The 27,334-nt window shown below is 42.9% G+C and overlaps 1 protein-coding gene across 2 annotated transcripts in view; it reads left to right on the top strand.

Moving 5' to 3' along the window:
• Positions 1-27,334, top strand: part of LOC308281284 (protein kinase C alpha type-like) — a 210,052-nt gene that overhangs the window by 147,650 nt on the left and 35,068 nt on the right. For both annotated transcript variants that reach the window (XM_080721426.1, XM_080721427.1), the window contains 6 exons: positions 7,561-7,695; positions 8,429-8,602; positions 9,090-9,181; positions 9,994-10,056; positions 10,851-10,989; positions 27,074-27,154. In XM_080721426.1, the coding sequence (XP_080577552.1) occupies positions 7,561-7,695; positions 8,429-8,602; positions 9,090-9,181; positions 9,994-10,056; positions 10,851-10,989; positions 27,074-27,154 (684 nt within the window). The remainder of the gene's footprint in view (positions 1-7,560; positions 7,696-8,428; positions 8,603-9,089; positions 9,182-9,993; positions 10,057-10,850; positions 10,990-27,073; positions 27,155-27,334) is intronic.

Consider the following 27,334-nt stretch of genomic DNA (forward strand, 5'->3'; position numbering starts at 1 on the left):
GGTCCGCGGGCCCAACGCTTCGCTCCGCAGAGCAGTGGGAACACGATAATCAACTCTTACAAAATCAATCAATAAAACTGCCCGATTACATAAAGTTCACGACGCGATCCAGTTGAGTCAGAGACAAGTGAAGTGGTCCCTGGAAGGGGGTCCGTCCTCTCATTACCCTGCCTGGTCTCCAGCCAACACTTCTCACGGACCACCACCAAAACTCCCACGCTCCCCCACCACGCTCCTCCCAAAAAGCAAGAGATCAACTAGTGTCGTTACTAACGAGCAAAGACGCAGAGGAGCTGTTTAGCAGGGCAGTGCAGAGGATTTTTTTAGGGGCAGGGGGAGACATTTTTCCAACATGTCCTAGAATGTGAAAATAGCAGATCTACAAGCTCGACTTTGATTGATTGATTGAAGACTTTATTAGAAGTTTGCATAGGAAAAGGTACAGTTTCATGACGGTACAGTTCACTGGTACAAGGTCTACTAAAAGGAGATCCATGAAAAGACTAAGCTTATTTCCACTGGAAACCATTGAAGTATCTCATATAAAATTGAATGACAAGCTCTCAATGTGTCACAGTCTCAGAGCGATGTGTTGAGCTTGTAGAGCTTGTAGATCTGCTATTTTCACATTCTAGGACATGTTAGAAAAAAGACTCATGCCCCCTTTTATGTCTATTTGTGTGTGTGCACCTGTACAGAGCAAAAGACAACCAGCAGACACACAGAGACAGAGAGAAAGCGCCCCCAAGTGGGGGCTCACAGAAATACTCACAGAAATACTGCAATATAGTATGTGAGTTTTTTGGTCAGATATAGCCAATAAAAATATTTTTCTCTGCATTTTTCTAAACAGAAAATTCTAAAAATAAATCCTATTACATAATTACATTAGTACACTTATCTGATAATGCCTGAAGCCATAAAGACACATCTCAAGTGAGTTATCCACTTGAAAACAGATCATTCACAAAAAGGTCAATAACTCCAATTATTTTGAATTTCCACCTGGATTTTGAAAAAACAAGGGGTTTGAAATGGCCAAAACTCTAGATTGCTACATCGTACATACAAAAAAATATTTTTTGGAGAGACTAGAGGATGTCCTCTTTTAATCCATGCACTGTATGACATTTTCGTGCAAACAGGGAATTTAGGAAAAATGTCTAAATATGAAGAAAATGCTTAAACAAAATGGCAGGGGAGCCTACAGTGAATGTTAAAATGGCGGTCAATGTGTTAAGGAAGCAAAAACAAAATGATTATTTTGGGGGTCGCTGCCTGTCCTACATCACTGGTTCTCAAACCTTTTCAGGCCACGACCCCCTAAATTGTCATATTTTAACTGGGGACCCCCCACCCTGATGAGCACTAAGAGTTGAGGCATTACATTTTCTATAACACGGTTCTATTGTGAAAATAGCCGATCTACAATGTAGATCGGCTGTTTTTACAATTTCTGCCACTAATATTTGACAAATTGGACAATGTTTGTCATTTTATAGGTTCTAAATAGTCCTTAAATTGTCACTTTAGAAATGTGCATAATACACTCTATACACTTGAACCTCATGTTGGTTTGTTTACAGCTGAGTGAAAAAACAATGTTGCACATTAAGTTAATCATCTGGGGACCCCACAAAATAATTTGGGGACCCCCCCACAGGTTGAGAACCACCGTCCTACATGAACACGCATTAAAACCGAGACGTGTACATCTCCATGTATGTACTTGTTCCTAGCAAATCCAGACATTTCAGCAATTGCTGTTACACAGCAATTGGTGACCCATCCGATTCTGTGACCCACCTCAGAGCCGAACTGAGTGCAGTGGCAGGGCTGGAATTCTATAGGCAACCAATCGTGGTGCAACACCGCGAGACCCAACTCGCCGAAAATATTTTTTAAAATACATGTTCAGGCGTGGTTTTTCATTCATGTTCAAGTATGATATTGGGAGTCAGAAGTGAAGCATGTTTTATTTAACCAGGGTGCTCTAGCCGAGTCAATTCGACTCTAAGTAAACACACTCACAGCTAAATACAAGCTCACAGCGCGGCTCTATTTTTGGGTCCTTCACATGAAAAGGTTTGAGCACCACTGACATAGTAGTCTCTCAAGAACAGACTAACTGAGCTCCAGTTAAGTGAGAAGGACCTTTTCTTTGACGATGGCTAGCCAGATCGCTGACATAGAAACATACGTTTTTCAAAAAACCTTAGGATTCCAAAGACACTTATAGAATCGGGTCAAAATTCTAATTTTCACGTTTTTTTCAAAAATGGCAGATCTACAAGCTCACTCGGTGCCGCGCTGTGAGCTATCTGCTTGTTTTTCAATAGTTAAAGCATAAAATAATGATACACAATAATGTGTACCCGTTCTAAATGGGTTAATAAAGGACCCCTTATGACCATATATGGAGATCCCCAAGCGCCAAACCCAGGGCTTAACTCACCAAGGCCCTGCTTGGCTTTACTAATTAACATACATTTTATTCCCATATATGGAGATTCCTATATTATCAATATTAAGGACATTAAGGATATTGTGTTATGCTGTTAATATTTGTGTAAATATTAAGGACATATCTGGGAATGCCCATATTTGGTAATGACCATATATGGGCATGTTTTTACATAACATTGTTGACTATCATCCAGGGGTCTCCATATAGGAGTAACTGGTCCCATATACATCACTGGCCAGATGGCCAAGAATTGGCGCGACCTCGCCCTAAAGGCACCCTGAGGTGTCTTACTAGTATATCTCTGTTCTCCTGGGTTTTGCTGTAGGCGTTGAATGCAGTTCAGCACCCTATTTAAAAAAAAGCAATAACATCATCGCGATCACCATTACTAGCAAGGCTTGCAGACTGATAAAAATATAGAGAAGTTGCAGTTTCATCTTTGATTTAAGAACTACCGCTCACTTAAGACAGCTTTAAATAACGCCCAAACCTCTGCAACCGCAGGTCATCACCGTGGTGTCTATGTTAAACATTTACCACTAAATGGTCAAATTCAAATATATTATATATTATAAAGATCTTTGAGGTCCCAGACGAAACTTTCTTTGGCTGCCGACAGAAGTGCTTGTCCAGCTGTATCGGCTTCTGGCCATGGTGTTCCAGGGTCAATGGCTGGGGGGCGCATTCCTAGGCTGGCTGCCATGGTGTTGGTTGATGCCAGGCTGCTTTCAGGTCTTGTATCCTGACCTGAAAATAATTAGGGCCCGAGCACACACAGTGTGTGAGGACCCTATTGTAATCGTAAAGATTATTCAATTTCTTTTTCTCAAAACATTTTTTTTCTCAAATTCTTTTTTTCCTCAAAAACTTTTTTTTCTCAAACAACTTTTTTTTTCTCACAAAACTATTTTTTCTCAAAAAACTATCGTTAAAGTGCGACCCGTGATAACGGCCAAAAATGCGCCAAAAAGCCACTAATTAGTCGAAATGGCTGACTTCCTGTTTGGTTTCTGATTGGCTGCTGGCCTTGTGACGTGGGTAGAGCTCCGAGGGCCCGGTCATCGCTGCTTGCAGCTTTAATTTTTATTGTGTTTACTGAAGAGCTGGTGTGACCCATGCTTAACGATGTTATCATTTGAATGTAGATTTGAACATTTATTTCAAAAACATCACCACTTCCAACATTCTCAAAAAATGAAAATCTAAAATGTTCAGTTTATTTTACTTTTTCACTGACCATTTTTAACCTCCAAAGGCCCACAAGGCCAGAGTTGACCAGAGTTGATCTCAGCTAAGGCCTGAGACATGGCCTGAACACGTTGAAGACTCCTGCAGTAGAAAGTAAGCATCGATGGGTGGATTCAAAACCCGGCTATGGTCATCTTCTCTGGAACCAAGGCGCTGATCATGTCTCTGAGTCTGAAAGATAAAAAAATAAATTGGATGTAAAACAAATGACCCCCTTACAGAAATAACACTGACAGTGGTTCTCAAAGTGGATTTCAGGGACCCCCAGGGGTCCCACTGGTTCCCATCATAATGATTGATATTAAAAACAAATGGACACAAGTTTGTAACTCTGACAGTGTACAAGTGGAACCAAATGGACCCTTACCGGTTCATTTGGTTCCAAAGTTTGACCTGTATGGGTCAATTTAGACCCCCCTAAAGGAACCCACAGACCGAGTCCCACTTTGACAACCCCTTCTTTTTATGGCTACATGATTATATTTAATTAGTATGGGATAATTCATGTATTTTTCATTATATCTTCAAAGAATAACGGCCCGTTCTTCACGCCAAGCATTAAGTGTGAACGACCGTCAACTTATGCTTTGAGTATTTGCATTTAGATTGTGTCAGATCTGTTGATATTGTTCACAGATTCACACCTTCCATGATAAATACAATGAAAAAAATCGCTGTCATTAGCATTGTTCTCATTGCCCTGATTGCCTGATATAGATGAGCAAAAACGTTGCACTGTCATCTCTCTGAACAGATTAGGGTAAGCAGATAGAGCCATGGCTTGTAAAAACTGCAGGCTAAGCCAACTCAGCAACAAGACTTAGCTAAAATGCTAATTTCGCTAGCTAACAGTAAACTCTCTTTACATCAAATCAAAACCAAAACCGTTAAGACATAACTGACAAAAAACACTTTACAAACGTTAGTTTATTAAATAGATTCTATCATTCTATAATAATAACAATAGAAGATTTGCCCTCACCTACCTCCATGTCTGTAGCAAATGTTGTTTACATCTGATGGAGCTGTGGTCTGCAGTCTGAAGGCAGGAAGAAAACAAAGTCACGTGACTTCGGTCACATGACTTTGGTCACCTTCCGGTGACAGTGAAAATGATTTGTATGTGCTACTGAAAACCTCAGGGAAAGCCTGGTGAGGCGAGGTTACTGAAAACTTTCATGACTACATGTGAGATTCTTTCATACATACTAGTGAAATGATATATACATGCTATTAAAATAATGTATATATATTATCGAAATAACATATATATAGTACTGAAATGACTTTTTTGATTACATGTGATTTATTTGCATATAGTAATGAAATTATATATATACATGCTATTAAAATCATGTATATATACTATTGAAATGACTTATATATATATATAACTGAAATTACTTGTATGAATACATGTGATTTATTTGCATATAGTAATGAAATTATATATATATACATGCTATCAAAATAATGTATATATATAATATCGAAATAACGTATATATATAGTACTGAAATGACTCGTACGATTATATGTGGAACTCTTTCATACATTATACTGAAATCACGTATGCATAGCACTGAAATGATACGTTTATACATCATTGAATTCATTTATACATACTAGTGAAACTACTTGCATGAATATATGTGAGATACAATAAATTCAGTTGTACACCTACGAGTGTTCAGTAATATATATGCAGCCTTTTCATGGGTGGATGTGTGAGTGTTTCAGATATATATGTGTAAATAATTTTGTACGTATGTGTATATGGCACAGAAGTATATAGGTATGTGTATGTGTTTGTCATATGCATGCGTAAGTGTTCAGTTGAGTATGTATATGGTTTCATATACGAACGCGCATAGATTTACTAAGTATGTATGTATGTACGAGTGTTTCAGTAGTGAGCGTAAGAGTGTTTCATTATCGAGCGTATAACATTTCATTAGTATATGTAAGAGTGTCTCAACAGCGTGTGTCAAAGTGTCTCAATATTGAATGTAAAAGCATTTCAGTAGTACGTATAAGACTGTCTCATTAGTGTGTGTAAAAGTGTTTCACTATATTTGGCCTAAAGGGCCCCTCATAGTTTTCTCCAATGGTTTGCCATCGCCAAAGCATTTGATTATAGTATTTCCCTTGGGATTCTGGGCTTTCCATGGAGTGTCATTAATTTGCTATGCAGAATTAGCCAACTTCTACGGTCTGTGCACGAGAGGGAGGGGGCCTCCCACACAAGTTTCTGAATAGAACTTTTGGTACTTTTTAAACAAAGAATTATTATGATCAACACGTAGCAGCCACTATGGCCCACTCTCTGCAGCTTGCATTAGTGAGACTGTGGTACAACAATGGTTACTTTTAGCACGAGTCTGTGTACTATATTTCTGTTTTATGTCAGACGTGCGTGTTTGGGAATATGGTGAATGTTGCATCACGTGCATGTGTGTGCGTGCGTACGTTCGTCTACGCATATACAGAGGATGTACTGTATTTTGCAGAGTTAGAGAATGATTTCAATGCTTCCTTATCAATTGCTATGAACTGTGTGTGTGGGTGCGTGTGGGCATTTGTGGTTATGTCTGTGTTTATGTTTCAGGTCAAAGTATCGAATGTACCGAAAGTTCTTATCTTGTGTAAATCCCATTCTTGGATTAAGCATGGTTTGGGTGTGATGGCAGTTGCATAAAATCAATTATTTCTCTTGTTCGAATGGAGGTCTACATGCTGTTAAGGTGTGATGATGACCTCTCTGTCTGGACATGCATGTAATATGAATATTAAAAATACGGTCTGGTATTACTTTGTAACAATTGAATTGACCATTGACAGCACAGTATCATCAAGGAGAAACTCAAGCAATTGAGTAACTGGCCACGTCCACTTTGCAGAGTGGTAGGTAGTTGTTCGGTAGGAGTCGCCGTTGATTGGCTAGCACTGCTCGTGTGACAGTGACACACACACACGCATGCAGCCATGCACGCATGCACGCACCCCATAAGGGCTTTGTATTTGACAACGACAAATAATAGTATATAGGCTATATTCTACGCTAGTCGATATGATGGCGACAGCGAATAGACACGAGAACCTCTAGTTTGATACAAATGTCACAGTAAGGAATTTTGGCTAATGGTTGGGTGATTGTTTGGTGACTGTTCAGTACTGATAAGGATGGATGAAATGTAGCTTTACATGAGATGGATGAGACTGACCAGGTGCAAATTGTGTATCGCAGCAGACACAGCTAATAATTATGCAGTAAGACGAAAGCCCACCATTAAAAAACTGCAAAATAAAAAGATAAAAATAACGTTTGTTTTAATGGAACCTTAACTCAATCAATCAAGTAGCATATAATAAATAAATACCATTTTAATGTCATGCCATTTATGCTCCTATATCTCTTCTGTTGAAACCACCTCTGACATCTGCAACATAATAGCACCTCTCTGTTTGATTTGATTCCCTTACCTTCTGACTTCTGCTGCAACAGGATTTTTATTTAATGACTGAAAGTGCAGTTGCCTGAGTTGTGAATGATTGAATGAAAAGTAGTTTTAGCACAGAGTTTCGTTTCGGTTCACATTGTTTCCCTTTTTGTTTCTGTGTATAATGTGATGACCTTTAGTCATCACATTATACAGTCAGTAATTACAATCATCCTTTTTTTTTTTTACACCAAACTGCATACTCCAGTTCAAAGTCTCTATACCACATTTCAACACTTCCCTTGTAATGTATTTTATAAATGTGGACTCAAATAAAGAAATTGAAATTCTCACTTGACGCTCACGTTTTCATGAAATGCCCCCTGCGCTGTCCTCTGAGTGCAGAAAGCCATGGGCCCTGGGAAGAAGGTGGTCAGCCCGTCGGACGAGAACCGCACTATCCTCAGCAGCAACCTGGACCAGGTGAAACTCAACGACTTCGCCTTCCTGGCTGTGCTGGGGAAAGGCAGCTTTGGCAAGGTGAGAGAAACACATGCATGCATTACACACTCACAGACACATGAACTGGACTCAGTTTTCTGTTGTGAGCTCTTGTAGCTTTAGTTAGAAGCTGCCTGTGCCTGGGCCACAGGGTAGTGGTCCAGGCACCTATAGTAGACTGGTAATCCAGCCCTTGCAGCGTCGCAGGTTCGAGTCCCAATCCTGACGACCTTTGCTGTGTGTCACCCCCCCCCCCCCCCCCCCCCCCATCTCTCTCCCCGTTTCCTGTCAGCCTATTGTACACCTATCAATAAAGGCAGAAAAAGCCCCCCACTGTTCCCGGTGGCCAGTGGGTGGAGCCAATGGGAAGAAATATTTCAGACCTATAAGTGCCCCACAACTAACTGCTTGGCATGTAAGATGCTCGACTCACGACCGCAAGCCAAGGCTGGTTAATGCAGGCTAATTATGCAGCACATCACAAAGAGCTGCAAGCCGGGGACCTTTATACCCAGATGGTAGCAGAGTGACGATTCTGTCATGCTGGCTTTCTCAATCACTGTCAACAAAGGTCAGGGCCGAAACAATGAAAGAGTTGGCATCTGCAGTATTCTCAAGGGGAAAGACGTGCCAACATTTAGATAGTTTGTGTTTGTTTGGCAGTGTTTCTCCCACTTTCTTAGACGAAGCTGTCCCGCTTTGGGGTGAATCCTACAAATCACGACGTGGTCACTGAATTAGGGACTATTCCATCATCTCCCCGTCTCTGAAGGTGATGCTGGCAGAGATGAAGGGCACAGAGGAGCTGTATGCCATAAAGATCCTGAAGAAAGATGTGGTGATCCAGGATGACGATGTGGAATGCACCATGGTGGAGAAGAGGGTCCTGGCACAGCAAGGCAAACCACCCTTCCTCACATACCTCCACTCCTGCTTCCAGACCGTGGTACGTATTGTACAGCACTGCCAAGGTCCACTTCTTTATGTCAGATATCATCCATTTGAAAACTATAGATAGTAATAATTAGAAATACAATGCAAAATTCTTGTTCGCTCAAACACATGTGTAAATGTCAGGCTGATGAGGGCCAACTGTGGGTGAAATGTTGTACCATGTAATGTTTTCTGTGTTTTAAAGTACAAAACTCTTAGCAGAAACCAACACATGGCCAATTACACACATTTAGACATTATTTCCCCCACAGCTTCCTCGTGTTGTAATGGCTGCAACCCGCTACAGACATAGCCTTGGGTAGGCCACCAGCCTGGCAAAGTCCTGCGCTCCTGCTTTTCCTTCTTTTTGTAATCTACCCATTCCATTTTTAAGATTGTATGTGTGCAATTAGACATTCTAGCCTAAGGGTGGTGCTCAGTTGGTCAGGGGCTATCCTGTTAGTTACATTTCTTGACTTTCTCACTCTCTCTCATGACAGGACCGTCTCTACTTTGTCATGGAGTATGTGAATGGAGGAGATCTCATGTACCATATCCAGCAAGTGGGCAAGTTCAAGGAGCCCCAGGCAGTGTAAGTGTGTGCTTTGTTGTATTGTATCAGTACCAAGTGGTTTCTAACATATTTATTTTTAATTGAGTGTTTCTGATTAATTGAGTAGTAATTCTATTGAACATCTGGGATTGGAAAATATTATCCCACAACAAACCATCATTTTTCGATAATCTGCAATTTTAGCCAAACATGGAAACTGTTAATTGCAGGATTATCAATATGTCAGATACGTAATATCTATTTCAACTTGTGGTAGACAAGGTAGAAGTGCCTTTAGTGCCTACATTTATTATCTCTACTTCCTATTTATTTATAAAAGCTTGTAAAAGTAGGGCTTTGCACTCGTGACGACTTACGGTTTAATGGGGCTTGTATACTGTACTATAGATCATAGTCTGTGTTTGATTATGTGCATACACCAAAAAGGTTCCCAAGTGAACTGGATGCTAAGCTATGTTTCTACAGTATACACAGTGGCATGGCTTGCGTTGGTGGACAACAACTTGCGTAGGATGACAATGAAACAGGTTTCATGCAACAATGAATTCATGAAATTATTAAGGCTTTGTAAACCACTAAAATATTCATTTATTTATGGAACTAGATGCTTCCTGTAACACTCTTCCTTCAGGACATTAACCTCATTATCAAATAAATCGTGTCCTGAACTCATAACTTATCTGGGAAATTGGATTGCTGAAAACGATGTAAACTCTTTAGTGAAAATATGACTGTAATCTGGTTATTCACAGTTATCAGGTTATAGTGTCCATGTAAACATCCTGATAATGGGTGGGTTTTGACATTGCTCTCTCTGGGTGTCATTACAGGTTCTATGCAGCAGAGATCGCTGTTGGCCTCTTCTTCCTGCACTCCAAAGGAGTCATATACAGGTGGGTAGCTATGACAATACAGGTGTAGATTCATCCATTTAGGCCTGAACACATTATGACGCAATATTTTATGCTTTAAACATAAAAAATAGCAGATATACAAGCTCACAGCGCGGCACTGCGAGCTTGTAGATCTGCTTGTAGATCTGAAAAAACCTATGCTTCTATGTCAGCAATCTGGCCAGCCATCGTCAAAGAAAAGGTCCTTTTCACTTAACTGGAGCTCAGTTAGTCTGTTCTGGAGAGACTACTATGTCAGTGGTTCTCAAACCTTTTCATGTGAAGGACCCCCAAAATTATATGTATTTGGCCACGGACCCCCATTTCAAAATATCTAGTTCCAGGGACCACCCAGAAGCAAAATTTGAGTTACAAACGTTCGCTTTGAAAATACATATTCAAAGATTTGCACACATTTTCACGACTTTTTCAAAAATAGCAGATCTACAAGCTCGCAGCGCGGCACTCGGTGCCGCGCTGTGAGCTTGTATATCTGCTATTTTTCACTGGTTAAAGCAGTCGATAATTCTAGGCCTAAATGGGTTAATCGCATAATGCGTACACTCCCCTCCAAATGTAATGCCAATATTACGTTGCATCATCTTCTGATAAATCACTTAAGTTAGTTGGGCTTTTATTTGTAATAATTTATGAATAAATACATTTTAGGTAAAGAAGAGCATTTTTCAGTCACTTCGCTGAGGCCAAAACCATGTCTTCTTCCAATTTTGGGTTAAAAAGCATAATCCTAATAGCAAGAGTAGTGGATGAAACGAAAGCCTTTGTCCTTACAGGGATCTGAAGCTAGATAACGTCATGCTGGACTCTGAAGGACACATCAAGATTGCTGACTTTGGCATGTGTAAAGAGAACATCGTCGAGGGTGTGACCACACGCACCTTTTGTGGCACTCCGGACTACATTGCCCCAGAGGTAAGGACCTCACTGTGTGTGTGTGTGTGTGTGTGTGTGTGTGTGTGTGTGTGTGTGTGTGTGTGTGTGTGTGTGTGTGTGTGTGTGTGTGTGTGTGTGTGTGTGTGTGTGTGTGTGTGTGTGTGTGTGTGTGTGTGTGTGTGTGCATGTGTGTTCTGATACATGAGGTCAGCACTGTCTGACCTAAGCGGTCTCATGATCCACATCACGGTCACTGCTTCAGTACACACACGCACTCTTGCAAATGGACAGACATACTTGTGTCCCACACACACACACACACACACACACACACACACACACACACACACACACACACACACACACACACACACACACAGTATTGATGTGATAGTTACAACTGGCTATACAACTTGACAACAGACCCTGCCCATGCTATTCATACTTTAACTATTTGTGGGCTAATGTAGCTGGTCTCTCCCGTGCGGTGAGCTGGATATTGATTACCTGTGACCCCTCTGGGATGCGAGAGGAGGGACTCTACAGCAGATTGATGCTGATGCATCAACCAGGGATCATCCAGCAGGGGGACTAGCCATCCCCTATACTGCACACACGCGCACGCACGCACACGCACGCACGCACGCACACACACACACACACACACACACACACACACACACACACACACACACACACACACACACACACACACACACACACACACACACACACACACACACAAGATCAATCATATACATCTATACACATAACACACTGTTACACACCTATCTTGCGCAAACACAATATTGTGCACACCCAATAACACATAATAATGCATGTCCGTGTCCATGCACAGTGACGTAGATGGATACACACTATCGCTCTCTCTCTGTTACATTTTCAGGGAGGGAGAACATTTTTCTGGAATGTGATGCAGGATCAACAGCCACTAGTGTTATTTTTTTACTTCATTAATTTGTACTTTATGCAATATAGCAATATTTCTGCTAGTGCTGGGCAATATAAAGTTTGATCATCAATAATATAAAAATAATTATAGCATCCTTTTTATACCGTAATTTGTCAACGATGGTTTTGCACAAAAATTGAGAAAATATCTTATCTCTCTATCTGCCTCCAATGATATGTCCAAAATACAGACGCCAATTTGAAACCCTTAAAGGAAATAAGCTACTAGAATTAGCTCCTCGCTATCTCTCATGATGACTTTCCTTATTCAGAATGACCTTTTCACTACAGAGGTAAATTGTTGAATTGTATAATAATAAGGACATTTAGAGGGACCATTCCTGTAGTGATATGTAGAGTGGTTGCATGGTAGTGCTAATCAAACAGTGGTTTGGGGGATTGGTCAAGTTTAATTTCAGTTATTGAAAATAACTTTTGAATATTTCATAATTATGCTTAGCAATAATGGTAAATGGTAAATAGACTGCATTTATATAGCACTTTTCTCCAAAGCAAAATGTACAATGTACAATGTACTCACCGATGGGGAGTAAACGACACAAGGCACCAACCTGCTCATCAGGGGCAGTTAGGGGTTCAGTGTCTTGCTTTGATCACTTATCACACATACCTGTTGCACTGCTGCAGGTGTACTGTCATACACCATAGGAATTGTTGAAACTGTCGAAGGTCTAGCAGCACTCAGGCAAAATAAATGAGAAGCGCTACTGCAAAGAAATACTTTGCGTGTAGTCAAAGCTCACCGTATCATCAAGGACATGGACCACACCAGCCTCAAACTGTTCCCTGTTACTACGACTGTGGCCAGGTAAGGAGGCCTACCGTAATATCAAGTGTAAGACCTCAAGATTTCTGAACAGCTTCTTCTGAACTACCATCAGACTGTTGAACAAGGCCTGGTCACCGCATGTCACCAGGATGCACATCCTTTCATGTGGATGCTCTACGTGGTCTTGCCTTTCCCTGTAGATCTGTCAGGGAAAGCCACCCGTTCTTCTAGGGGACTTTGGATGACATCACATGTAAAATCTCGATTTGCAAGACTTCAAGAAGTACTGTACAAGCACTGTGGACAGTATTTGGCCAATCGATACAAATAAGTGATTAAGAGACATGTCAGGCAAACTCAGGACTGTCATAATGGGATATTCAAATAATATTTTGTTTACACAAAACAATTCATATCCTCAGGAGACCCTTTGGACAATGCTATTTTCTTTTTTTTTGTATTGATTTGAATTTTGAAACTCAAACAGGCTTCATCATTTAGGATTTAACTAGGTCACAAAATATGGCAAGTTTATGAGGTCACACTGTTTTATTCTGTCAGTTAATGGAAATGAAGTGTCTTCAGGTTCCGCAATTCAACATCACACATAAAGCACAACTATTAGATCATTGGCTGTTTTAATGCCCAGCTTTAGGGGAGTTTGTGTGTGAAAGACACATTCAGTGCTTGAGAAATCTAATCTGGAGAGGTCTAATCAAATGCTTACTGCACCCCATAGCGCCTGCATTCATCTGAGGGGGTGGTGATAACAGCAGGTATGAAAAATATTCATGTAACACCCAGGAATATTGTCCATCAGGGTGGTGTTGTCTGTTGTGGCTTCTGTGTGTGTGTGTGTGTGTGTGTGTGTGTGTGTGTGTGTGTGTGTGTGTGTGTGTGTGTGTGTGTGTGTGTGTGTGTGTGTGTGTGTGTGTGTGTGTGTGTGTGTGTGTGCTGGGGGGGGGGGGGGGGTGTGTGGTGTGTACGTGTGTACGTGTGTACGTGTGCGCATACATGTTGAGTAGCTACAAGGCTGATCTAATACTGTCATGTAGCATTAGGACTAATGGTAAAGAGATGTCCACGGCAGCAACACACATACTGTACTGTATACCCACACACACTTATGTCCACTTCTCCAGGTGCCATTACACCATTATTGGATATACCACCTTTGTGTGGATTATTCATTCATTTGGTGGTTGTTTGGTTCTAAAAATATCCTTGATTTTAAATGTTATTGACTAAATGTAATTGAAATGCAATTAATCGCAGCAAAGTCAGTCATGTAAAACATTCAGATGTACTTCGCATCTGTCTCGCACACGCACGCACACGCGCACACACACACACACACGCACACACACGCACACGCACACACACACACACACACACACACACACACACACACACACACACACACACTGGAATGAGTCAGCAGTGTTGAACTGGCCACAGGCATTCGCACAGTATTGAGGAAATAGATTGAGAGGAAAGGATGGCAGTCAGGGGTCATGCTTGTCTGTCCCCATCACCCTCATCACCCATTCTCTTGCGATAATCCATCGCACACACACAGAAACGTGATTATGCACAAAGACACAGGTTATGTGCACAGGTCACCATGTCTGCATTCTGTTTAATGTCCAGTGGCACGTCTGCCAACAGGCCATAGGCTGCAAGGACAGCAATGTCACAGCAGTGTCACGTTTAGAACTGTGCGCTGTAACATTACATGAAACTGATCTAAACAGAATCTCAAATGGCAGTTTTCCATTGTATGGTACCGGCTCGACTCTGCGCTACTACTCGCTTTCCAGGAACGTTGTTTTCCACCGCAGATAGTACTCCATCAATGTAGCTGGTCGTCATAGCGGTGTCCAACCATCCGTGTAAGAGTGTTACATCCGTGTTTAGAATAAATATGCAAATTACAGAAAAACATGAAGACTATTCTGTATGCCTTCTTGACTTGACATGGATCAAATATCAAGTTATTATGCCACAATTTGGAATCTCTGAGAGAAACCAGATTCTCGAATGCCATACCTGTGCCAGCGGTGAATAGGTCACCATTCCATACACAGTAGGTGGGACACGGGGTCGGGGATGCCTGGCTCTTTCATTCAACATTATGTATTCTTAGTGTCCAAGTAAGATGAGCTGTTATTTGCCTATCTACTGTATAAATAAGTCACTATTAGGATTGTAGCCAATCATATGTCCTTTCATCTATGATTCTATGGCATTCCACTCTCCCTCAAACTCACTCCCCTCCCCCTTCCAATGTTAAAATCATTGTTTAACCATTTGCTTTATTGCAGTTTTGTTAACTCACGCATAAGACATATTTATTGGTCTGAAATAATAGTAAAATACATAGATTTCTCTCAAATAACGTAACACAGACTCCGTTCCCTGTTGCATATAGTCACAATGCAGTAACTATATACTTTTTCACTTTTTTACACTTGACCCAAATTCAACCTTCATTTCGTGTCCGGATGAGACCGGAAGGTTAATCTTATTATGACTAGGCTGCTTGTTTCATTGCGTTTGCCACTTTGAGGCTAGCCCCAAGGTTGGCACACCTCCTCTAGAGAAATAACAGTAAAATGCATAGATTTCTCTCAAATAACGTAACACAGACTCCGTTCCCTGTTGCATATAGTCACAATGCAGTGACTACATACTTTTTCAAATTCTTTTTGAGCGGTGGTCACACCGTCTCCTATACGTGGCCGTGTGTGTGGGTATGTATGCGTCCGTCCGTCCGTCCGGCCGTCCGGCCGTGTATGTAGCCTGGCAGTACCTTTTCTGACCACACATGTTAAGGGAGGGGCGCTGTTGTTCACACACACACACACACACACACACACACACACACACACACACACACGGGGGGGAGGGGGAGGGGGGTTGGTGGGTAAACCACCGCTCAGTTCACACGGGTGTGATTTTTATTTTATTGCGACCGTAGGTCGCACTTACTACAGAAAGCTCCACCAGGTGTCTGTGCGTCAGTCAGTCAGTCCGTCCGTCACACGTCAGACGTCACACTTTTGCCCTGCTCATATCTCCGCAACCGTTGCCCCGATCCATGCCAGATTTTGCACACACACTCCTTACCTGCCAAACTACAACCTCCAAGGACCCCCGGAGTTCCAGGGACCCCCAGGTCCCTGGGGGACCCCCAGGTGTAAAAAAAATACCAAATGTGCAAAAATGACCAAATGACCACCCCCACGGGGCTGCTCACGGGGAATTCCCGGGGACCACCCACTCCTGCTACTCCAGAACGGATGCAAAAGTGGTGGCACCCCCAGTGGAGGACCCCCTCCACTGCAGCTCACATAAAATGCCCTAACTCGGCCTAGGAGCGTCCGGGAGAGCCGGGGCCGGTACCTATTCGTCCGCCAAGGCAACGCGGAGACCCCACCCCTCATTTCTCACATGGCCCTCTTCTAGCGAGACCTACGGTCGCTTATCTCCCGATTAGGGAGTCTTACTGGTTTTTATTATTTTTTTACACCTGACCCAAATTCAACCTTCATTTTGTGTCCGGATGAGACCGGAAGGTTAATCTTATTATGACTAGGCTGCTTGTTTCATTGCGTTTGCCACTTTGAGGCTAGCCCCAAGGTTGGCACACCTCCTCTAGAGAGCTGGCTTTTAACAGGCACGTTCAGAGACTCCCCCACTGAGCCTTTGACCCACATGCTAATTAAAAAGCATGAGGCATCATAAGGGATGAGGGCTTCCCCTCTTCCATCAGGGATCTGTCACTTCAGCCCAGGATTAAAGCTTTCCATCCTTTGCTAGCTAGTGCTATGCAAATGCTTACCCTGAGGAATAGGAATATAGGCAGGTAGCAGTGCTTTCTGTGAAGTGTGTAGTGTTCTTCAACCACATAGAGATTTGGCTTCCAAGTACTTTGATAATGGGTTCTGCCCGGCCAACGCCTGTGAGTGACAGGGGCTGCACTATCTGTATCTGTAAATTGTAATTTCCATGAGTTCAATTAACATTCAGGGCCCTATTTTGACAGCATTGGCGCATATGGTCTTCAGGGGGAGATCTACAAGCTCACAACGCGTCACATTGCGTTGTGAGCTTGTAGATCTGCTATTTTCAAACAGTTTGTACTTTTGGTACTATATGTACATTTAGATGCAACACTTTCATACTTTCAGTCAAGTACATTTTGAATTCTGGACTTTTACTTGTAAGGCTGAAGCCACACCAATGTACCTATGAGGGTGGATGACATCCTTTTCTTTTATTTCATCATAGGATGAAGAATGAAGTGCTTAATGACACCTCAATTGTTGAATACGAGTGTTGTGTTGTGACGGTGGCCTGTAATGTTTTGAGCCAGAGCTGCCATTTCTCACACAAACGTCCACTTCTGCCCGTTTTTGAGCGACAAAGTCAATGAAATGATTGTTTCTGAAGTAGGCTAAGCTAACGTTCTAGTAAAGATGAAGAGCAGAAATTATAGAAACGTGCTTACATCTTGCTCCCTGGGGGACGCTATGCTCATTTATGCACAAGGCACAGCAGCGTAATTTCATCGATCATTTATATTCCCATTCCCCAGAAGTCGCCGATCGACATACAGATGTGGCGTTTCAAGTCTTCAGGCTTTACTGCTCTTTTCCTGAAAATGTCCTGCAAATGCATTTTGCAGCGCCCGAGTCGCGTTAGATTTTAACCACTTTAACCATTATTTTATGCTTTAACTATTGAAAAACAGCAGATATACAAGCTCACAGCGCGGCACTGAGTGCCGCGCTGCGAGCTTGTAGATCTGCTATTTTTGAAAAATCTTGAAAAGGTGTGCAAGTCTTTGAATATCTTTAACCCGATCTTTGACCCGACTTCTAAATCCTTCTTCTAAATCAGTGGTTCTCATACGTTTTCATGTCAAGGACCCCCACAATTACAGGTATTTGGCCACAGACTCTCATCTCAAAATATGTTGTTCCAGGGACCACCAGAAGCAAATATTTGAGTTACAAATGTTCGCTTTTAAATAGATATATTCAAAGACTTGCAAAAGAAAATCTTGATTTTTCAAAAATAGCAGATCTACAAGCTCGCAGCGCGGCACTCGGTGCCGCGCTGTGAGCTTGTATATCTGCTATTTTTCAATAGTTAAAGCATTCAATAATCCCAGGCCTAAATGGGTTAATGGAGAATGGAGCATATTTTTGCAGAAACCCCCAAATGGCAGGAAACCACTCAATTTCCATTGAAAATAGGTAGATCAGAGAAGGTCATAAAAATAGCAAAAATAGCTGATCTACAAGCTCAATGTTCTGCCAATTCTCTGGAAATCTACTGTAATTTGCCAATGGCAAGACGTGTGAGGTTTTGAAATGGCACATCTGTAGCTCTTCTCTTAATATCATTTTCTGTTCTTGTCCTTGTTCAACACTTAAACAAGGTAAGCTGTACGTGTCTCCTAGAATTTCCTCTTTCCTGTCGAGTTTATAACGCTCGCTCTCAGGTGACATTATTGTGTGTCTGGAAATGTTTACAATTGCTTAAAGCAGCCTCTCTGATCTTATGTAGCCCAACAATCTGGCAAGACAATTACAGCTAATAACTAGTAAGACGCCTCAGGGCGCCAATTCTTGGCCATATGGCCAGTGATGTATATCGGACCAGTTACCCATATATGGAGACCTCTGCATGATAGTCAACAATGTTATGTAAACATGCCCATATATGGGCATTACGAAATATGGGCATTCCCAGATATGTCCTTAATAGACATTGGGACAGGGATCTCCATATATGGGCATAAAATGTATGTTAATTAGTAAAGCCAAGCAGGGCCTTGGTTTGATGCCTGAGAATCTCCATATATGGGCATAAGGGGGTACCCTATAACAGGGCATCATCTGGGAATGTCCATACTGTATATGGACATTTTATTTATTGTATCCTTTATTAATATATCCATATACATATATGGACTTAATATTAACGTTTTCGGGGAAGGTAGGATGTAAATCAGAGTAAAGCAGGCTCTTGGGCCAGGGTTAGGGATTTTGTTTCTGGGAATGACCATATATGGACTTTTTATTTTATCCTTTATTAATAATAATATGTATCCATATACATACAATATATTTTATACCCATACATGGAGATCCCTATCAGAAACCAGCCACACAGATATGGGTCTTGGTGAAAGGTCTTGCTTAATACTTGCCAATCATTTTTTTAAATAGCGCGCAAGTACTGTGTTCGTTGCCGACTATTTCCAGCAGACAGCGTTCTCCTGATATGAGACCTGATATAAATGACAAGGCGCAACTTGGCACCCACCCACATACATACAGACAGCACTCATCATCACTGATCACAGTACCTGCTCGCTGGCACACAAAAGGCCATATATGGCCATGAGTGCACAAGACGCAAGTTGGCACCTTGACAGTGTGCACAGGCTAGTTAATTTTGATATTAGGAAGTCCATCTAGTCCTTGTTTTGTCTTGGTGAAAGGTCTTGCTTAATACTTGCCAACTTTTACTACTTACTGTCTTTTGTGTGAACTTTAAAAGTTGAAAACTATACTAAACTGATTGTGAAGAAAATATATATTAGGAAGTCAGTGGGGCTCAGATTATCCAATATTGGGCATGGAAGACATATGATGATGTTATCGATGACAGAGGGGAATCATTTTTGAGGAGCACAAGCTTTATCGACATCCGCTCTAGTTTCCACCGCCTGGTGAGGCCAGGTTATAGCCGCTCCAGTTGATCCCAGTCTAGTCTACGATGATTTCTGCTAGCCCCTTTCAGAGTTTGGACCTGCTAGCGCTTTTATTATTCCTTCTCATTTTCTATTGTTTACTTTATTAATGAAAAGTGTAATACGCAAGGAATGTCCATAAATGTCATAATGTCGTCATTCGTGGGACACCCGCATCATTGCATCATTTTGCACCATTTGCGGGCAATGCATCTGTGAATGACAAGGCAATTGTCATTCACAGATGTGGCTGGCTGCTATATTACCATATATGGAGCCATATTACCATTATGAAGCTATCGACACAAATCCAAACTTATGTCACAGAGCGTGGAAAGGAAGCTATATTACCATAAATGGAACCTACTGACACAAGTCTCAACTTGCGTCACCAAGCACGGCCTGGTATCTTTAAAAGTTGGATGAGAAATATTTCAGCAACTTAATTGGCCGGTTGAAACATATATTGGTAGTCTAGTCTAGATTGTATTGATATATATCTGGAGTAAGAAGAGAGAGCAGAAAGAAGAGAGAACAGTAAGAAGAGAGAACAGCTTCTCAGGGACATTGTGTGATCAAAGAGGGACTGTGGAGCAGCAGCCATAGGGACTATCATCATCATGGACAACGGTCCCATACCCCAGTCTTCAGTGGCATCCAGAAATGATTCCGAATCAGAATCACTTTATAGTCACACCTTAGAAATAATTTGCAGTAACAACAAGAGTGAAACACTTTTTCCCATGCTTTGCAAACTTGCAGATGAGACCCAGGCCACTGATTTCTCATTGACATGCAGAATTTTGCAACCCAAAAGGAAGGTCACTCCTCCGGGTACAAAAGACACAGGTTCCCCAGTTACATTCATGAATTCCAACACCAACATGCCCAACCAGCCTAGTGCCAGTGCAAGGTTGCTCAATGTAGCTGGTCAGATACCTGTAATGGGTACTTCAGTCCAACAGCAGACACCGATGCATATTTCAAGCCCCATGATGAACCCTGCTGCACAACCTGGCTTAAAGTTGGTGAAACTAAACGATGGCCAGCTTTGCTATATACCACAGAAATTATTTGCCCTGATCACACAAGACCAGACAGTCCCCCCAAGGCCAGGGCCTGGTGTGTGCCCAAAAAGGACTGCTGTACCTCAATTGTCTGTGATGACCACTGGCTTAAGGGCACCAATGCCTAATATCCTGACCCAACAGGGCCAAACAGTCGCCAACATCCCGCCGGCATCAGCTCCCCAGACAGCCGGGCTGAGACCTCCTGACCTGGTTCAGCCAAACTTCACCTTGAGAAATACTGGTTGTGTAGAGGACGATGTGCAGAAATGTAAGAAGTATCTGAATAGGATGATCCACTTTTCATCTAGCCGCTCTCAGGAAACCTGCAAGAAAGTAACAGACCTGGTGCAGGCTATACTCGATGCTAACATTGACCCAGATGAATTCGCCACTCGTCTCCATGAAGAGATTGACATCCCTCATTCTGACAAAGTCATTCCATTCCTCAAGAAAACCCTTCCTGCCTTGCGCCAGTCCCTCATCAACCAGAAGATATCCACCTCCCGTATCTGGGTGACCCCTGTGGCATACAACACCACCACCACCGGCCCTACCCCGGACACTAACAGGTCAGCCCTCGCAAGGGCATCTTCCATGGAGGCCCTGGGTCCAACCAGCTAATACTGGTATGTCCATTATCCAGAGATGAGATCACCTCATACAGTTGTGAGGGTGCCTACCATTATAGCAGCTAAGAGTCACAAAACAAGATGGAAGCTAAACTTGGAATCTCTATGCAACCTTGCACTAAAAATAATTTATAATCCCTAGTCCTAATAGACAATACCCCCGTTATCAGAGTACTTGGAGGCCAAGTCTGGTGCCGTGTGGAACTCCATATTTGGACACATGCCCCTCAGGTCCATTGTACCCATTGTCAGAGTACTTAGTGCAGTGCCACACCCATTGTCATAATACCTGGAAACCAGCCTATGTATGTGCCGGTATCACCATATTGGTGACATGGGCATGAAAGTCGCACAGAAAGGTAGTGCTTGGAGGCCTAACATGTCAGTACTATTACATCATACATCTCCACACATGTCACAACACACCTTTTGTAATTATTTTCTCTGTATAAGTATGACTGTCTGTGTCCCTTTTATGCCCATATATGGAGATCCCAACTGCTCATCCGACCATAAGGGAATTTGCAGATTTATCACATTTTTTTTTTAATGATAATCCGACCAACTTCACACTCCACTACTTCGAGTCCTTGGTGACCCACGCCGAGTTTGAAGTCGATCTGTTGTACAGTTCTCGAATTGTGCAAAGAAAGGACAGATACATTCACACGCAAGAAGTTGACCAGAACCGGCCTACTCGGGAATGATACAAGTCGGGAACAATGCAAGTTGGGAATACCTTACCAGATTAATACAATACCCGTTGTACCCATCTGTCCTTGTCCCCTTTATGCCCACATATGGAGATCCCTGATGTCATCAGTATATGCTCATATGGGCATATATGGACATATACTGATGATCTGACAGCAGACACCGGTGCATATTTCAAGCCCCATGACGACCGCTGCACCTCAGCTGAACCCTGCTGCACAACCTGGCTTAAAGTTGGTGAAACTAAACGATGGCCAGCTTTGCTATATACCACAGAAATTATTTGCCCTGATCACACAAGGCCAGACAGTCCCCCCAAGGCCAGGGCCTGGTGTGTGCCCAAAAAGGACTGCTACACCTCAATTGTCTGTGATGACCACTGGCTTTAGGGCACCAATGCCTAATATCCTGACCCAACAGGGCCAAACAGTCGCCAACATCCCGCCGGCATCAGCTCCCCAGACAGCCGGGCTGAGACCTCCTGACCTGGTTCAGCCAAACTTCACCTTGAGAAATACTGGTTGTGTAGAGGACGATGTGCAGAAATGTAAGAAGTTTCTGAATAGGATGATCCACTTTTCATCTAGCCGCTCTCAGGAGACCTGCAAGAAAGTAACAGACCTGGTGCAGGCTATACTCGATGCTAACATTGACCCAGATGAATTCGCCACTCGTCTCCATGAAGAGATTGACATCCCTCATTCTCCCAAAATCATTCCTTTCCTCAAGAAAACCCTTCCTGCCTTGCGCCAGTCCCTCATCAACCAGAAGATATCCACCTCCCGTATCTGGGTGACCCCTGTGGCATACAACACCACCACCACCGGCCCTACCCCGGACACCAACAGGTCAGCCCTCGCAAGGGCATCTTCCATGGAGGCCCTGGGTCCAACCAGCTAATACTGGTATGTCCATTATCCAGAGATGAGATCACCTCATACAGTTGTGAGGGTGCCTACCATTATAGCAGCTAAGAGTCACAAAACAAGATGGAAGCTAAACTTGGAATCTCTATGCAACCTTGCACTAAAAATAATTTATAATCCCTAGTCCTAATAGACAATACCCGTTATCAGAGTACTTGGAGGCCAAGTCTGGTGCCGTGTGGAACTCCATATTTGGACACATGCCCCTCAGGTCCATTGTACCCATTGTCAGAGTACTTAGTGCAGTGCCACACCCATTGTCATAATACCTGGAAACCAGCCTATGTATGTGCCGGTATCACCATATTGGTGACATGGGCATGAAAGTCGCACAGAAAGGTAGTGCTTGGAGGCCTAACATGTCAGTACTATTACATCATACATCTCCACACATGTCACAACACACCTTTTGTAATTATTTTCTCTGTATAAGTATGACTGTCTGTGTCCCTTTTATGCCCATATATGGAGATCCCAACTGCTCATCCGACCATAAGGGAATTTGCAGATTTATCAATTTTTTTTTTAATGATAATCCGACCAACTTCACACTCCACTACTTCGAGTCCTTGGTGACCCACGCCGAGTTTGAAGTCGATCTGTTGTACAGTTCTCGAATTGTGCAAAGAAAGGACAGATACATTCACACGCAAGAAGTTGACCAGAACCGGCCTACTCGGGAATGATACAAGTCGGGAACAATGCAAGTTGGGAATACCTTACCAGATTAATACAATACCCGTTGTACCCATCTGTCCTTGTCCCCTTTATGCCCACATATGGAGATCCCTGATGTCATCAGTATATGCTCATATGGGCATATATGGACATATACTGATGATCTGACCGATATACCCATATATGCCCACATATGTGCATATATATCGGTCAGGTTGGCGGTTCTGTACAACTGGGTCCTCATATATGCCTATATATGGGTATATTGGTCGGATCAGGGATTCTGGACAGCAGCCAGTTCCATCAACATTTTCTTGAATTTTTATTTTTTGTGTGGTGCTAACAGCTCCTACACCTGGTGTTGTGTGTATGTCCATCCGTATGTCCATCCCGTGAAGCTTGCGGGTTTAATGAAATTAACTCATAAAAGGCACCGCTCATTTCACACAGGGTGTAATTTCTTTTTTTTTCACATTTTGTGAATTCATGATCTCAGATTCACTGCTGCACTGTGATTGACCAAGACTGAGTCTGACCATCATCAACAGAGATCCACAAGGAAACCAAGCCTGTCTTCTTTTTTTCTTTGCCCTTGAGAACTAGACTGCACTCTGTCGAGGTGCCAACTGGCACCTTGTGCACATACTGTAGCTAAATATGGCCTACTTGTGTGCCAGCAGAGCACGCAAGTAGGGTGATATATGGACATAAAAGGGACAGAGTCACAGTGATGTCACAGTGATGTGGACATCAGGGATCTCCATATATGGGCATAAAAGGGATTTGTTCCCCTGTCATCCCAGGGATCTCCATATATCCATATATAGGCATAAAAGGGATGTGGTGTTCCTCTGGCATCACAGGGATCTCCATATATGGGCATAAAAGGGAGAGTCTGTCAGTCTGTCTGGGTAACGCTTGTCTTTTTTGTTGATTGACTCTCACGCTCTGACATCACTGTGATGTCATGGGAACCAAATCCCTTTTATGCCCATATATGGAGAATGGAGATCCCTGTGATGCCAGGGGAACCAAAACTCTCTCTTGCACACCAGAAGGTTGGCGACCAACCAGCCTGTTCCTGTCAATCCCGTCATTTTCGGAACATCGGAACCAACGTTGCATCAATTTAGCTGTTAGCCAGCCTCATCAAAGTGTGAGTGCTGGCACAACTGCCACACTGGCTGCCAGTGCGAAGCCAGTGGTCAACAGAGTTGGTCAGCCTGCATTAACTATAATGGCAACTCTGCTTGCCGTCAGACCACAACAGACCTTCCAACTACCTTCTGGATCCATACCTCCTGGCATGGTTCTGGTGAGAACAGAGACGGTATCCCTGGTATCCTGACCCAACGGGGCCAATCAATCCCCCAAGACCTTCTACCCCGGAAGCCAGGGCAATCCCAAATGTCCGAGTCAGCACACCCATTCCAGTGGGACCACCCAAGCTAATCAGGAGAAGTTGAGTGATCCGTGGCTTCTATGGCAGGTGTCAACTTTAACTTTTTCTCTGCCATTTTAAACATAGCTGTAGTAAGCAGCTGCCAAATTGTCCTTACCTTTTAACGTGGGCACGCGCACGCATCGTGCACAATCTGTGCGCGACTCATCTAGTAGACGTGTAGACTCGGTGACAAGCTTTCGAATACAAAAAACCCCATTGAAAAAGACATATCCGTTGCCACGCTGTATCTCTGCTTATCAGCCAGTGTTTACATGAAAAAGCATTGAAAAAAGCCAACTGTGCGCTATGGTAACACGTGGACACGTTCGCGCACAAAACGCACGATATGTGCGGGGATCATAATCCAGGCGTGTAGAGACTGGATCAAAGTTTCCAAACGCAAAAATCAGATTGAAAAACGAGCGTTCCATCGCCCAGTAGCTTCCACTTCTGTTACACAGTAAACCAATGGAGGCGGGACTATGGCCCAGGCTCAGACTGGATACGGAAAGCTGGATCCGGTCCAGACCGGAAATGACCGGATACAGTTAGGGGGGCGGGCCTAAAGAGCCAGAATCAGCGAAAATCTGCGCTAATACTTTTAATCCTTTCATAATGATTAAAGCTAATTAAACTATGCGGGATCTACGGGCATGGCAGCGCGGTACAGCGGGAAATCTACGGGCTCTACGGGGATCGCGAGGTATGAGTTAACACATCTACTGCCTTTTAATCTGAAGGGATGCTTGGTGCCGCGCCGCTTTCTCCGTAGGCCGCCGCTATTATTTTGAAGGGCCGGAAGGGGGTTGTTTTTTTTTTTTTTTTGATTATCACTTGACGGCAACGATTACGTCATCTAGTCACATGACAGTGTGGGTCCGGAAGAGAAACATGGCTGCGCCCAGCCGAGTGCATTGTGTACAGTATGCAGACCACCCTTTGTATCAAAATGTCTCTTTTTGAGTAAATTAAGTCTCTTTATGGGCCTTTGTCAACGGCGGCAGAACTGTTAATGAGGAGAATGCATATTACAACAGCAGGAGCAGTCCCAGGTTCGGCAGCGTGATGCCACCGATGCAGCCCTCCGTGCAATCGGCCCCCGCAGGAAACAAGCTGGACTCAACAGAAGCCTCCACAGCGGACGCAGAGCTTATTGCTTCGTCCAGCCGCCAGCGGGCCACGCGGGTTGACCTCAGGGACTTCATCTTTTGTGTGGAGCAGGAGAGGCCCGGATCGTTACTACGCTACAAGGCGCTACTCACTGATATGAGGTTTCCCTCAAGGACTTGTACTTTACCCACTGCAGATCACAAATCTGAGTTTAACTTTGTTCCCTCCTTTTATACACTTTAATCATGAATTGCTAGCTAAGTCCTCTGTAAAACTCCCATCCTCTCGCATAACTTTCAGGTTTTTGTTGGTCACAATCATAAAGTCTACAAATTATAGTGCACCCGTACAAATTAACACCAGCTGCTATTAATCTAAGCACATTCAAATCTTTTTTTTTCTTTTTTCTTTTCAATTTATTTTTTATTGGTTAGAAAGGGATCTATGATATCAAATCAAAGAAAAAGGTTGTGCACAACGTCTGGAATTATTCTAAACGTGTACGTTTGTTCCTGTCCATAGAGGTAAATAAAACATGTGAAAAGGAAATTCCTTGAGTGCTGGCAACTTCTTCTATGTCTCATGTTATTTTGAGCCGTGCACCAAAAATACTTCTAATTATAACATCTAATTATAGGAGTGTTGCTGGCTTTCTGCTCTGTTGCAGATATCTCTTTCTACTAGGCAAAATATATTACTATACTGTATCAATGCCGTGATAGGAAATCTATCGTCTGGAATTTTGGATATTGTAATATAATCATTGGGTAAAAGTGATGCCATTTTCTGAGCAGTGATGCCATTTTCTGAGCATACCTGACTTGTTCTAGCTGTTCTATTATTTGATGTTTACCCATTTTGTTATTATATAGGCATAATGGGTTTTTCAATTGCAAGACAAAGAAATGCATGCTCAAAGTGCTCTGTGCTCAAAGTGAAAGGTGCACCTTTCCATTTGAGACTGCAACAGTTGCGGATCTTCCAATATACAGCTGATGATTATCTCTCTCTGTGTTCACAGATCATTGCTTATCAGCCATATGCGCGATCCGTAGACTGGTGGGCGTATGGCGTGTTGCTCTACGAAATGCTGGCAGGGCAGGTGAGTGGTGTAAACGCACGCGCACACACATACACACACACACACACACACACACACACACACACACACACACACACACACACACACACACACACACACACACACACACAGGTTGATCACAAGGTCTGGGCCGACCATAGCTGAATGGTTAGTGAGCTCGCCTAGGACTCAAGGGGTTTC

Source organism: Nannobrachium achirus, assembly GCF_963921795.1.
Source record: "Nannobrachium achirus genome assembly, chromosome: 3".
NCBI lineage: Eukaryota > Metazoa > Chordata > Actinopteri > Myctophiformes > Myctophidae > Nannobrachium > Nannobrachium achirus.